Source organism: Syngnathus floridae, chromosome 22 (genome assembly GCF_059516105.1).
Source record: "Syngnathus floridae isolate MCC-2025c chromosome 22, RoL_Sflo_1.0, whole genome shotgun sequence".
Taxonomy (NCBI): Eukaryota; Metazoa; Chordata; class Actinopteri; order Syngnathiformes; family Syngnathidae; genus Syngnathus; species Syngnathus floridae.
In genome coordinates, this window is record NC_142434.1 from 914,513 (window position 1) to 929,877 (window position 15,365).

Consider the following 15,365-nt stretch of genomic DNA (forward strand, 5'->3'; position numbering starts at 1 on the left):
GTAAGCGATAGACAGCAGGGGGTGCAAGTTCCACTTGAGGACTTGAGAGCAAAAGTCACGTCAGGCGCCCATTGCATATTTTTATTGCTGCAGCAAACGAATAAGCCAACTCTTAAACGTCACATGGATCCAAATAAATCTTTCAAGATATGAGTCTTATCTTTTATCTTCCTAGCCCCAAGAAAATGACGTGGGGGGGGCGTCCCAATACTTTTATCCATCTTGTTTTGCGGGTTGGAATGTGAGTTAACGCATCGTTTGATTCTCTTTGTGACTTTGTTTTGATAGCCAGGCTAGCGAGCGAGTTTCCTAATGAGATGGAGCGTATGTTCCATCTGTCCACGCGCACGTTATTGGTTTGATCAGCGTGGAGTCTCGCGGCAGACGGGCGGGAAGAGAGAAAAATGCGTTGCCTTTTTCGCCGCTTCTTTCGTGAGAAACCGACCGCAACTGTTTCTTTTTTTTGCCCGACGCCTTCTTTGTTTAGTTTGGATAGCCAATCAAATAATTAGGGGGATACTAACAAGGCTAACAGCCTCCCCCCGCCCCATTTCGTGTAGCAATCCTGGAACCTTAAGTGACAAATTTATTGGTCTGCCTGAGTGATATTTATGGAGGCAACAAAGGGTTATTGGGATCACAAAGATGCCTTTAATCAAAAGCTCAATTTCTGTCATGCATTTAATCTGTCCCCTTTCTCTTCTCTCGCTCATTGGAGGCATGGCGCTGGTTTCCATGGCAACCCTTTTCCTCTCCCCGCCTGCGTCAAAGGCTCGGCTGCTAAAACTCACATCTTTTTTTCTTCCGCTTCTCCTCCACGTTCGCGCCTCCCCCCCCTTTACCTGTCAGTCCGGCGTCTTCGCACTTTCGCACTCAAATAAGGTGGAGTGGAAAGCAATTAACGGCAACGTTCCTGTAAACACAAAGCACGGAGTTCGGTTGCTGACCTTTTCGGAAATTACCCGTCCATCATCGTCGACGGCTGCGGTTCGGATCTCGCCAGTCGCTCCGGACGAAAGCATAGTCAGTCGGGCCCTCTTTCCGGACGTCGGGCCACTGCAGTCGCTCCGATTATCTTGATCGGATAAAATTTCAGAGAAAATTTGAAAAAAATCAGGGTAAATTGACGAAAATCTGGACTAGCGATCCAATTGTTAGCAATTAGCATTGTAGCTTTTCTCCTAGCGGTTCACCCTAAACGAGGCCAAACTGCACGTCCCAAAGCTGCCAATACCTCACGGGAATGCTTAATGAACTTCCATATGTGCCATTCTGGACTGGAGCCCAGTCGTGACAGTTTTCCATGTCCCATCTCGGAGGGCTTTGTCTAAAATTCTGCCTGGTGCGTTGTTGTGTGCGGAGAGGACGACAGAGCGAGATGCTTGATGTGCTCCACGGACTAGCTTCCGAGGACCAGACTAGCGACGGCTTTAATATTCATGGCCAGAGACTGGACTCTTTTACCCAAAAGGGCGTTTTGATTCTGGCCAACAGTCCCTCCCTCTGAAGTGTTCACACACACACACACACGCACAACCTTCTATATTTATACACTCTCCGTTAACAGGGATATAATTAGTCACCGGGAGCATAGTAATTACACGAGCTGTCGTGTAAACACCTTAATTGTATTTCTGACCCATATCTCACTTATAATTGGAGGAAGCCTTGCATGTTTAGCATCCATTTTGTCTAAAGGCAAACTGATTTCCTGCTTGGTCTCATCCATGAGAGATGATTTATTTATCGGTAGCGTCGGAATTGCGTTTCAGGTGCCACAAGGGCGTACGAAAATAGCGTTTGCGGTGAATTTAAAGTGCTTGTTCTGATTGATGGTGGGATTTTTTTTTTTCCAAAGCGCTAAGAATGAAATAAAACATCAGCCTCCCACTCGGCTCCTCTCGGTGCTTGGGAATGACACACGGTCCAAGAAAGAACGAGGCTCCCCGGGGTCCCGGTCCTCGGAGGTGGCCTCTCTGTCACACTTGTATCGGCTTAGCAGCGTTCGCCATGTTAATTACCGAGGCTCCGTGAGGAATTGTCTCAACTCGGCGGTAAAGCGGTTTCGCAAAGCCCTTTTCATCCTCAAAAGTGGCTGAATAAACAATTTGATCAGATGAATTCACAAAACGTTATTCCGATCGACACTCGTTTGAATTGTCATCGCGGCCCCATCGAAAATGATACCAAAAGGCCACCACCATCTTCCTTGCTAACTTCATTTCTTTGGGATTCCGCAGCAGCTTGTTTGGGCAGGAAATCACTTTCCGTCTCAAATCGTGCTCGGAGTGTCGACAACGGCCGCAACGTGGAAAGAAAAAAAAAAAAACTCCCATCCGCTTTGGCCTGATTTGCTCCATCCTAGCCGCGGAATATCCAAGCAATTATTTATCTTGCGAGATTGAAATCTTTGTATGCGCCGCGCTCTACTTCTTGGAGAAGTGCGGCTGTCAGAGCCGCCGATGTGTTTGACCAAGCCGCTAATAAAATATTCCATCAGCGGCGCGACCCATTTGATGCGCGCCAAGCGCCACGCTCTCGCAGTGTCAGTTAGCATGTAGCGATCATGCTAGTCATCAGGCGCTACTTATGCGTTGCGTAACATGAGCTCTCTTCGATATTTAGATCTTAACCCGCCTGCGTTTCTGCCGGGCTCCCCGGCCTGGTTGCGCTATCCCCATGGGGCTGATTAAAGTTTCAGCTCATCTTCAAAAGACGACGTGGCGTATACAGTCGCAGGAGTCGTCTCGTCTTGCCAGCTGTTGTGAAAATCCATATTTTCCAAGAAATGCTTTTTTTCTGCGCGTGGAATTCACAACTGTACCGAAGAGGATTAGGGCCAGTGAAGAAAAAAAAGGGGAGGTGACAGGAATTACTCAGAATTCCCACTTTAAAGTGAGAATTCTGACTTTAAAGGGAGAATTCTCCCTTTAAAGTGGGAATTCTGCCTTTAAAGTGGGAGAATTCCCACTTTAAAGTCAGAATTCTGGGAATAAAGTCAGAATTCTGACTTTAAAGTTGGAAAGTGGGAATTCTCACTTTAAAGTCAGAATTAGCTTCTTTTGAGCTAAGGATTAAAACCCGACGCTACAAACACAACCGCGAGTGAGATTCGAGACAAGCCGTCATAGCCGCATTCCAAACGACGACATCCGGGGGGAATTGACGAGAGCCAATCAGGAGGCAATTATGCCGATGAATGGGATTATCGTTAGCGCCTCTTGGCGGAAGCCAGCACAATACCCGCTGTTCTCATTCACCAAAGTGGCTGCTCCTTGCTATTTGTGTGGCCAAGAGAGTTTTGTTTTGAACCTCAAGGCTTTCGAATCATCAATAAGTGCCTGCAGGCTATTTTTTTTTTTTCCCCGGCAAGCCGTGTGACTTTGCTGAACCTGAAAGCCTTTCAAAGTAGTTTTGATGTGCTCGGCGGCGGAAAGTCTGCGTTGTCCTTGTACGCTGCAACGTAAACAGCAACAAAAGTTTTCATTCATTATTTTACGTTATTAGCAACAACGACGTACTTGCTTATTCCGGACAACCTTGACATCATTTATTAGGCCACGCCCCCGACCCTCAGATACTATTTTTGTACATAAATATGTTCACAGTGCAAACTTTCTTGATCAAAAACCCAAACCAAACAAAAAAAAGGATAGAATTGGCAAGTCGTGGCCCCGACCAGTTAGCGCTTAGCCTGCGGCGGCGTGCAGCGTAAGCACACCTGAACCCAAGCGCGTGTGTATTGTGTACGCTGTGTTTAACTGCGGGGCACATTTATTATTGATGCTTACAAGAGAGACGGACAGCTCGGGTAGACTCGCTTAAGCGGGCCCCATTCTGATCGGCCGTAACGCTCCGGCTCGCCGCGTGACTCAACCCGCTTCATTTGGGTTCCCCGGAGTGGAAGGCAAATTAAGAGGATGAAATTAGGTCCACAGACTCGAAGCGGCGACTCCATACACGCGATCCGTCCGTTATCGAGGCAGCGATCCAGTGGTGTATTTGGAATAAAACGTGTCGGGATCAAGATGAAAATCCCCCGAATTCCGCCCGCACTCTCCCGTCGTCATCTCGCTCGCACCCCCGTCCGAAGGCTATTTTTAGAATGGACGAAGCAAATAGGTCAAGGCTGTTGGTGCAATAATCACAATCATTCCTCCGCCAACTCAAGCCAAGCCTGAATGATCGGTCAATGAAAAGATTCAGGTTCTGTCAAGATGGGAAATTTGTGACTCTGGTGCAATTACAATCAAAAGAACTTTCTGGTAGCCACCAAAATGGAGGATTTTGGACTGCACAGAAAGTTTCTCAGCCCGGTGACTTTGCGAGGTCCTGGGACGGCGTTGGGCAGAATGCTGACATTTTTAAGCGGTGGAAGGCGGTGGCGGCGGCGGCGGAGTGGGGCTGGCACACAATAGGAGGGTTTTGTTTGAACTCCCTGCTCATGAATGTTGACATTTTCAGCAAAATGCAAAGCGAGCTGCCGAGTCAAGCAACTCATTTGGCCATCAAAGCCATTTCACCAAAACACCGGTTTCAAACTAAAAAGTAGAGAAAAGAAGACTTGACCGCAAATAGTTCTGTCTTTGTGACATCAACGTCGGTGGCACTCGAGGTAAATCTCTTTGCTCGAGCTGGCAAGCGTAAAGACTTTGCCCGCAGGCATGGTTTTCTTTCACAAGCAATGCGCGGAGGTTATCACGCTCATCTTTTTTTTTCTTTTTCCCGTCATTGACCCCGCCGTGTCCTTTTCTCTGCCGCCGTCCGACACTCGGGCCCAATCGGCTTGAATGTCACCGTTGCTTCCTTTTGACATTTGTGCTCAAAGGCGATTTTCTCACTTGATGCCGAGCCCGCTGTTGACAAAAGTGAGATGCGGCGGTAAAATCACCCCCCTCCTCCCCCCTCCCCTCCCTTGCCGGCTGACATTAGTATTCGGTGGCGGTCGCTTCCTGACACTATGTTCCTTCACGCCTCTCCCAGAGGATTTCCGACTCACCCTTCTCCGCGCGCCTCTCGTCCTCGCCGCCACTCGAATTTCCTCAGCGGCTTAGCTTTATTTTGCATCGCCATGGAGACGGCCGTGATGTCGGTCGGTCGGTCGCCCGCGTTGCCGTTAAAGGTGATTCGAACCTGCATTTAGCGACGGCGAGGCAGGCTTGCTAACAACGCAGCTAGTCGTCATGTTGTTTACATCAACAAAGTTTCATTTTTGCACAATTCGGCTAATCACATCCAGATATCGATTAAAAACTCAATTGAAAATGTCCAGTGGACTGACTCTGTTCAGTGGACAATTTTTTTTTTTGCGATGTACTTTCCAATACTTAAGCTTAATTGCAACTTTTTTGGGTCATATTGTCTTTTTTTCTCTCTCTCTCCTTCCTCTCATCCAGTCCTCTTCGTAGATATTTTTCCTTGCCGGAGTATTTTGGTGCTTAGTTGAAAGGAAATGATCAAGGATCCCAATCACATAAAGGCAAAGCATATTTTTTCCACGCTTGTAAATAATTGAGACGTCGGGACGTTTAAAGCCAAGCCGCAAAATCAAATGGTCACAGCTTGCTGGCTTTCAAATTCGTGCTCATGTCCGCTCTCAATGTCAAGTTAGGACAGATGAATCGTCTTGCCTTAAAAGGAATCCCAAGATTTTTTTTTTTTGTTGATTTACCATGTTTACTTGGACTTCATAGCGCGAGAGCTCCGCTTTCCTCTCGTCTGGTGCTCGAGTGAAGCATCCGTTTGAATGGCAGGAATGTTTCAAGGTTTGTTTGGACCACTGGGTCCTCCGGCGGAGTGTTTATGCGCCGCCCGCTTGGAGACAAATAAAAAGCAGCGCGCCATGAAAATTGTCCTCTGTCTGCTTTGTGTCTCGCCGCTTTCAGATCAAACCTTGTTTTGTACGACGTCAGTCGAGGCACTTCGTCAGCGACAGGTGGCGCGCTGTATAATGTCCCGCCGTCGCTAATGTTAGCAACGCGGACGAATCGGCGAATAATCGGCTCTTTGGAGGCACGCTGTTAAGTCAGCCCCAACCGCTTTGCGGTCGAAAGGAGGAGCAGGAGCGCGGAACCGACGTCCACGCTCGCTCGGTTTCAGCTTTTCTGGTCAGGAAAGTGCAAAGTCAGCGCTTTGTCTTCTTTTAGGGAATGTTTAGAAGGATGTTTGAAGGCAAATCAATGAGCGGGCTGAACCTGAAGCTTTTATTCTTCTAAGTCCAACTTGTGGAAAACATCGCTTACTTTAAGGCACAAGCTGAGGTCGAAACAATCGATGGCGTCTTCCAGATCAGTACTCCCTAGCCGTCAGCGGTTGGGAAAAAAAAGCCCAGCGAGTAAAAACTTCTTCGGAAAGAGGCCAAAGGCCGAATGATGAGAGTCAGAGAGTCGAAAAGTCTAACGACCGAATTTGGGGACTGCAACTTTCAAGGACTCTGCCTTGCCGGTCAGACAGTGACCCCTAGTGGCGTCTCACCTCTCTGCGTAGTGTCGGCTGATTCATCAGCGACGTGTTTGCACTCAGTGGCGTGACATGCCGCCCGTCCTCCTCGCCAAGGTCCAGCGGCTCTGCCAACAGTCATGTGTCAAATCAACAGTCGGAGCCGCCGACTCGCCAGCGGACTCGTCAGAGTCTTTTTGAAGTGAAAATCAACTGGCCTCGGCGTGGTACTCTTGAGGAAAAACCTTCAGGATGTTTGACGAGCCGCGTGTTTATCATGTTGCCAAATTGTAGGTCATCGGCAAAAAGCTCGTGAAAGTAGTGCAAGTCGTAGGAGGTCCGGTATCTGTACTGTAGCACTAGCTAGCTGGCTGGCTAGCTAGCTAACAAGGCTAGCGTACGGTCGATATCGGTTTGTTTTGCCATCTGTATCCGACGTTAGCCTCCTTCTTGATTCTTCTTATTTTTTCCATACTTTCAAATGCTTGCCGTCGACGTCAATGACATTACCGCGCAGCCCATCTGAAATGTCGTTTTCTTCCGACCTTAAATGTCATTTTTTGCGTAACAAGCGGCGATAAAAGGCAGTTCCAAAGTCGGCAATGAATGGCTCGCTAATGTATGACGTTGCCTTCTCGTCGAAATGACAAGCGCAATGTTTCGCTGCCAGCTCACCCTCATTTTCAACCACTTTGGCCAAATCGCTACTTTGGGAAGCTATTGTGTCGTGGGAAAAGCCGAGCAAAAAAACGCTCCATCAAGCTCTCGTCGGCCGCTATCTGATTCCTACCATCAGCCTAACAGAGAGCAAGCGCAAATGTCGCAATGAGCTAATGGAAAAGAAAATAGAAAAAGGCCAACCCGCTCGGCCCGTCTGAACGGGAAGCGCTCGGAGGAAATCCACTTTGGGTTAAACGCTGTCCAAATGTTCTCCCGCATCCCGACGACATGCTCTGATTGCAGCCGGGACGGCGGCGTTTAGTCCTGCCGCCCCCGGCCCTGCTCCAATTCGTCTCCGGGCGGCCGGGGAGAGAAAAGGTCCTTCCAAATGTCAAGCGGTTCGTGCTGCTGCGAAAATGCATGTCGAGCTTCATCGCCGCTCAGTGCAGAGTCGGCATTGGCCTCGATTATGTCTCTTGACAACTGAATCCACTTCTCCCTAACACCCTCTGACTCGCGCTCATTTTTTTTTTTTTTCTCCCCCCACCACTTCTTTGGCTGCAGCGTTCCGTTGAACTTTCTTCGAGAAGAGTTTAGCTTTTGCCGCAATGGGAATATTTTGGATTGAAGTAGGCAGCCGGCCGAACAAGCCGAGCAGTACAATCATGTTAGAACGGAACAGTGGCAAAGATTGTTTGCTTTTTAATATATTTATATTCAAATTTTGTCGTTGTAACGGCATATTACAGAGAGCATTTTTTTCCTCATTAAAAACAAATTACATTTTTTTGGAGAGCCTGGAACACATTCCATTAATTTTAGAAGGGAATTAAATTCCGCCCCATACTTTAGTTTGAAGGGACTTTGGAAAGCAGGTCTTCCAAATGAGTGTCAAGCCAAAAAGAAGCACACTCATGCTCCCTTGTTCAAATATTTAGAAGATAACATCTTTCAAGGAGCCAAAACGTTATTAAGACGGCAGCTGATTACTTTTTTTGTCCGGTCGAGCGAAAGCGAGTCATCAGCTCACGGGGCTTTGGGCTCTAATTAACATACCAAGGCGTCCGCCCTTCCCCGATCCCGACGTCCCCGAGTCCCAGAGGCAATAACGGCGACAAGTTGACGTCCTCCTCGCAGGTCAACGCGAGCGAGCCCGTACCGGACGTATTCGGCGCTCGCTAATGGAGACGCGGAGTCGCCGCGAGCGGCTCGTTAGCAAAGTCGTCCCGGACTGCGGTGACCTCTGGCAAGGTTTAAAAAAACATTATCGGGCAGCAGGTAGCGGACGGGTCGAGGGTGGCTATTTGGTACGGGACGCCAAATGTCTTGATGGGCCGTTTTGGATGCTCCGCTGAGCCGCAATTACCGTGAAGATAGAACGGGGGAAAAAATGGACCCCGGAGGCGGATAAAGTCATATTAGCGAATTAAGCTAATCCGTCGCCGGCGTGAGTAGGGACAACGACATCTGGAGGTAGTGGCCGTTAACCTCCGGATGTTCTTTTGCTGGTCGCGGCCCGAGCTTGTTAGCAAATCGGACAGTCGAAGAGAGCATGAGCACTAGAAGTCAAGACGGACTCAAAAAAAAACACCAGACAGAGTCTGAGCTGCACTGTGTTTGTTTACCGAATGGTTGGGAAAATTGGAATCCACGTCGCGTTTGTGCCCTAACGATAAGCCAACAAGCAAAACGTGGGCCGCCTGGCCTCAAATGTCAGGCCGTGGTTAAAATGCCTCCAATGTCAGGCCGCCGCTCCGCCGTGGAAATTGAATTTAGCCGTCAATATGCTCACCAAGGTCGTTAATTTACCAGCCTGTTATGACGCCCAGCTTGCGTTATTCCACATCATTCCTCTGAAGGTCACCGCGCCACTTGTGTTTCTCCCCCCCCCCCCTCCTTGTGGGTCCGTTCAGAAAAGCTCGGCGGTTATGTAACGTCACGTCGACCGCTCAGCAAGCGCAAAGATGCTCTTGTCGTATTCAAGACGGGGACAAAGGCGGCGAGTTACACCGATTTGAAGGAAACCCTAACGTGTAAACTCCGCTTGTCCTCGATTTCGCTCCGGATGTGCATAACTGATTGACGACACCTGTTTGATTGTTGATCATCTTTTCCTCGGAAGGAGCCAAGAGAGCAACTTGTGCTTTTTCATGTGCATCCCAATTGGTTTGGGAATGACTCACGCCGTATCACTCGCCCAGACGCTAATATTGGGCGGATTATCTCGCATCACGACTCCCCGCCCAACATCCAGGACAGGGAATTTTGTGTCTGCAAAAAACTAGGATTTATTTTCTTCTGGATTTTTCCTCCGGTTCCTGTTGTCGTTGAAGGATGCGGCGCTCTGAGGGTCGGCGATAAGTGGCTTCGCTCGGCTTCTCGCCGGCTTGATAGGTGAACACTAAGCTGAGCTGCGGGGCCGCGCGGTTATCTGCTGGCGCCCCGAGTGCATACGAGAGCGCCAATGCACTCCTTTTGGAGGATTGAAACGTAACGAGCAACGAGCGGTGACACTCCGCGACCTCTCACAGGAGGTGCAGATGCGTTCAAATTGGCCAGGGGCTGTCACTCAAAATCATAAACGATAAATAAGAAAGCATAGTTAGCATTAGATGAAACTGTTGTTGTTTTTTTAAAGGAGGGCCACCCTTGCACGCATTTTGTCATTAGCGCGAGGTAGAACAGTTAAATGATGAACGTACGTCGTGCGTGACCCCCCCGCACACTTTTGTTGCCCTCTCGTGTGTCGTCGGCACACGGAATTCAAATGTAATCAAGTGTATTTAATTAAGCGGCCGGCAGATGGTGGCACGGGCGATTTCACGCCGCCTTATGTTTCACGCTCGACATCACAACGCAGCGGGAATGCGGACGGCTGTGTGAATGTGACTTTCTAAGCCCGTCACTTTTTAAGGGCGGCTTGATCCGTCTTCATGATGATCCACTTTGATCCAAATCCACTTTCTGATGTAAACAAATGGTTGGGGTTTTTTTTGGAGGTGTGAAGTGTCACCTCCAATCCGTCATGTCTGGCGCGTCGCTCTCTCATTATTAAGCCGCTTATGATTCTCCCGACATCTGATGGAGTGCCTATACGCATATATTATTCATTTGATTGGTTCTCGCTAATCACCTCGCAAGTGGCAGAAATGAAGCGGCGCGGAAATCCTCCCGCCTGTCTGCGTGTCAGGAATTGTTTTTTTTCCCCTCCTCCTATTATGCGATTCATTGCGTTTTGGGAAGAACAAATCAATGGATGACTTGACAAGTGGCCCATAAAAAGAACATTAGCAAGGAAGGCACTGTAAGAGAATTTAATTAAAATGACATTAAGGAAAATACGATATTTTGGGCGGTAAAACGCAAATCTTTTTTTTGGTATTATTAGTCTTTTATATATATTTTTCCACCAAGTGTCATTTTTCTATTGAACCAGCTGCCCGACTAATATTTTAGTGGTGAAATTGAATCATTTTGAAATGTTAAAGAAATGTTTTGGACCTGCTAGCAAAGCACTAAAAGTACATTACGTTAAGAAGCGATTGGCTAAAATGTACTTATATCTGGCCTGTGAGGCAGGAAGCGTCCGCCCATGAAAGCAACGGCAGCGGACAAAGCTAATGACACGGCCGAGAGTGGCCATCGTGAGCGCTATTAAAAGGATCCAATTAAAGCGAGCAAGGGGCTGCCAGCAGCGTTCCGCCAGGGATTTTTTTTTTTTTTTCTTCACCCATTGGACCGTCCGAGCGAGCTATCGCACGTAGATAGGTGGCACGTGGGTGGGGCCTCTGAGTGGGCCTCGTAATTGGATATTGACTTAATGGGCACTTTGTATCGGCGGGTGACAAAAGACGCCTTTCGGGAAGTCGGCGAATGACTTTATGGAGGGCGGCGCGTTCTTGCGTCTGCGGCCCGTAGATTGTTTAAGAGGAACAATTACAGCCTGTCACTGTCAAGCATGATGGATGTTTATTATGGAAAAACAAAAAAAGCTAAACAGAGACAAAAACAAAAAACGCTAGCTTGAGTGGATTTTTCAACTCCCCTTTGGAAAGTTTCATAAAGGTCAAGTTAGCCTTCATTGAACCCAACCAACTGTACGTCTTTTCTCAAATAAATTATTAATTCATTCTGATTAGTATAAGTATAATTAATTGATGGGTATTTCTGCTCGTCTCGGCCGCTTTCGGGCCCCGAGGCCGACCGAGCGTTGGCTCCGAATTAACCGGCAAACGGATTGTGTCATCGTGCGCTAATGTAGCGTAGCGACGACGGGATTAGGCTGACACAGCGGCACGTTCCCGTCCCGCTGCGGACGCTCACCCCGACCCTCCGCCCCCACCTTCCCCCTTCTAAATTCAAACAGATGACATCAGCCATCCACAATCTCCCTCGCTCTCTCACCCAGTCGAATCTCCGTACTGTGAAAAGTTCCTGGCGCCCGGTCTCTGAATCATCAAGCGTCTCTCGACGGAGCCGTGAACTGCGGACCGTGACCTACTTTTGATGGTGGAATTGATAACAGAGCTGGAGTTGCTATGAAAAGGAGCCTTTCAAATCATTCCGCCACCAAGGACAGGAGACCTGGCTCTGGCTCCACGTTGAAAAGATGACACCGCGGTAGGTTAGTTCTGATTACGTGCCGTCCGTCTGAACAGACTAATGAAGGTTCCGGAGATGCGGCTGTCACGTACCAGCTTCGGAGCAGAAAGTTCCCTTTGACACGCAAAGGTCGGCCCCGTGCGCTAATGTGAGCCGACGAGCCGCGAGAAACGCTAGCATGCCGAGAACAAACCCCCCCAAGTGCATTTTATGGAGCGGAAACATGAATAAAACTTGTTTTAATGACGTGACTTAAGCCACATAGTGAACGGTCGCTTCTGGCGTTGTCGCCCTTTCCCGTACATGGACCTTTACTCGCCCTAAATTCCTTGAGCTAGGTTGGCGCCGCCTAAACGGGCTGCAGAAAAAAACAAATCTTTGCTTGGTCATGTTTCCACGTCATGCTAACGCTAAACAAACAGAGCCGTAGTAGAAACTCAGAGTGACAACACGGTTGGAGTATTTTTGCCGCCTCAACGGGCATGAATGGGCATCTGAGATAATATCGAGGGGAAAGAAGTCCCCATTCCATTAAACCTGGTCCTTTTCAATCCATTTCCACATTTCGTCTCGTCTCCTCCGAGGCGGACGACGCAGCCATCATCGCCTCCCGACAGGTATTAACTTTTCATCATCAGCCCAGCCAAAATGACTCCCTGGATTTTTTTTCCCCCCCCTCCACTCCCTTTCCATCCACATAAATGATATATAATCACAGTTGATTAGAGTCGCCGTGCCGCATCATGGGACAAATCTGCCAATATGCAGCGATGCGGCCAGCAAAGTGCAAAGAAAGCAGCTTTTGGCCCCATCGAGCGCCGCCTCGCCGGGCGCGTTTGTCCGCCCGCTAATCCGTGGCGCTAATGCCAGGGCATTAGGGCTGCCCCTCACTTCCTAATTGGCTAATGGCGGGATTAGGCGCCGTACAATGGACCCTGCTGACACTTTGGAGACACTCAAAACAGAGGGTTTAGGGCACAGGGGACGCCACCACTGAACACGCTTCTTGTTTCCATTTTGTCCGCTTCCCTTCGAGGCGGCGCCCTCCTACATTGAGCTTTCAATCGACAACAAACTTTCATGTTCGAAACTGAACCGAGCACGAGTCCTGTTTTGAATTTCCTCTGCTGCCCGTTTAGGCAGCGCCCTCTTATTTACGTTGATGCTAGTCGTTTGGTTATTATTATTGTTATGATGAGTTTTGAGGTCCTCCTCCATTTTGACGTTCATTGTATTTGCAGGAGCACTAAAAAGCACCATGACTTTCCTCCGCTGCCTGTTTAGGTTTCTAAAGGACAAAAGCAGGACAAGCACTTGAATGGATAAGCGTTGATGCATTGCACCTGTGCTGTGTTCTAATCTTTCCTCTTAAAGGTCATTAAAGTGTGTGTGTGTGTTTGTCGCGCGGTGATGAGGTCTTTGAGGGTCGAACGGGGTCGTCATCCACTTGTCACCCGCAGGCACCACCAGGCAGCCCAAGGAAGGCGAGGTCCCCGGGGTGGACTATCATTTCCTAAGCGTCCGGCACTTTATGGAATTGGAGAAAAGCGGCGCCTTGCTTGAGAGCGGAATCTATGAAGGTGAGCGCGGCCGCCTTTATCGACGCAAACACTTCCCCGTGCCGTCACGTGGGCTCATCAGGCCCGGATTGTAAAGGACTTGGCCCCCCGCCAGGACCCTCCGGGGACCCCCCCTGCTTTCGCGACGATAACTTCCCAACAAACATCCATCCTTCTTCCATCCTCCTGGGGGAAGTGATGAAATAGCGATGCCAAACAAATTTGGCAAGTTGTACGCCGGAAGCATAAAAGTTTTCCCGCAGCCCCTTTCGGTAGCGCTCACCAAAAGACTCCTCCATTTCCAACAAGCGCATTATAACAATATCAATCAAGATGCGGATGATTTAGTATCCATCTAGAAGCATCCATTTTGTTTGCAGATAACTTTTACGGCACGCCCAAGCCTCCCGTCGAGCCCGCCGCTCCGTCGCTAAATGTAACGGAGCGGCTGCTACCGGGCGCCAGAACCAGCTCGGAGGGCAAACGCAAGCGCAACAAGTCGGTCAGCGACATGGACAAGGCCAGCATGGAGCCACCGGAGGAGGAAGAAGAGGAGAGGCCCCCCGCCGCCGCCGTCGTCAACGGCATCGCCCTCACGCTAGGTCAGACCCGACGGGGCGCCAGCTTTTATTTCATTCCAGTCTTTTTTCCCCCCCTTTCTGTAAGTATCACATGATCACATAAGACATAAAAGAAGCATTGAGTAGGATTTTTTTTTTTTTGAATGGTTCCAAAGCCAAAACTGCACAGGGGTCCTGTGACCCGTCTAAGCCGGCCAAAGTCACTTCACTTGTCGAGAGGGTTCATCAGTGCAAGCAGCCGCAGGGAAGGAGGGAGGCTTTTTACCTTTTCTGCATTTTCTTGGCCTTTTTTTTCCCCAGTCTTGCTGCGTTACTTCAAGAAAATTAAGATGAAGTTTTGGTTTTACCGCAATGAGCTTAAACAAGGTAGGGTGCTTCATTTTATTTTTTTTTACATACAAACATTTTTTTAATGACATAAGATAGCAGTCAAAATGTCCGTCTGTTTCTAATCTGATGTCGCAACCGGAACTCGCTTGATGTAATTGGGGATTAGAGGAGCCCGATTTTCCCGGGATAATCGGGATTCCGCAATTTCCCCTGCTGTGCGCAGGTCGTCGGCTTTTTCAATCAAATCTGATTTTTTTTTTCTTCTATGCCACAAAACAGGTTTGATGGGAGCTTTTTCGTTTTTGTTTTTTTTTTTGTTTAGTTTGACAGTAAGCTTTTTTTCTCGACAGACAGGCCCTCCCGTGCGTCAAAGTAGGCCACCAAGTAGGCAGCCTGCGCCTCTTCTCAATCCGGATTGTTCTCCTCCTCCCTGTTCCCGCAGAGTCGAGCGAACACGAGGGCAAAAACGGGCCGAGCGAGACGCCGCCCCCGCCGGGCGAGGCCCCGACCGATGCGGACCCCGGCCGCTCCCCGAAAAGCGGCGCCCTCCCCAAGATGGAGGACAACGACGAGCTGGGCCCGCTACCCGACAACTGGGAAATGGCGTACACGGAGAAAGGGGAAGTCTACTTCATCGAGTGAGTGACACATTGAGGGCGGGCGCTTGGGTATTTGGAATCTCGCAGCAAAATACGGAGACCGTTTTGACAAAGGTACTTAATAACAATGATAAATATATTCGGTTTGTTCATTTCTGGAATTTATGCAAGCCTTCATGTGGTCCGTAATGCATTTTGAATGCTACTTTCAAAAAAGCAGATTCAGAATCGGCGTAAAAGAATCGCATTGTTGATTCAAAGATTTTTTTTTTTTTTTTCCACCCCCCCTGCATTTGTGCCTTGCTCTATTTTAACAAATTGTTTGTTTTAGTTGGTTACTTTTTAAAGTCGTCGTGTTATTGTTTTCGACTTGGCCCACTCCGTCTTGCATTCCACTATAATGAGAGCCCGGCAGCAAATTAAAAGTATCGATTGTGTTTTTTTTCTTTTTTTTTTTTTTTCTTCTTCACCAAAACGTTCCAAGCACTCAATTAGGACTCGGCCAACCTCTCATGCTTTCCCTCCCTCCCTCCCTCCTTCCTCTCTCACTTTCTCACACATCTCACTCCCTCGCTCGCTCGCTCGCATGCTCACTT

The 15,365-nt window shown here is 48.8% G+C and overlaps 1 protein-coding gene across 8 annotated transcripts in view; it reads left to right on the forward strand.

Moving 5' to 3' along the window:
* magi2a (membrane associated guanylate kinase, WW and PDZ domain containing 2a) overlaps positions 1 to 15,365 on the forward strand; it is a 37,670-nt gene that overhangs the window by 11,118 nt on the left and 11,187 nt on the right. For all 8 annotated transcript variants that reach the window (XM_088367445.1, XM_088367452.1, XM_088367447.1 and 5 more), the window contains exons 3-5: positions 13,161 to 13,280; positions 13,640 to 13,861; positions 14,613 to 14,808. In XM_088367445.1, the coding sequence (XP_088223571.1) occupies positions 13,161 to 13,280; positions 13,640 to 13,861; positions 14,613 to 14,808 (538 nt within the window). The remainder of the gene's footprint in view (positions 1 to 13,160; positions 13,281 to 13,639; positions 13,862 to 14,612; positions 14,809 to 15,365) is intronic.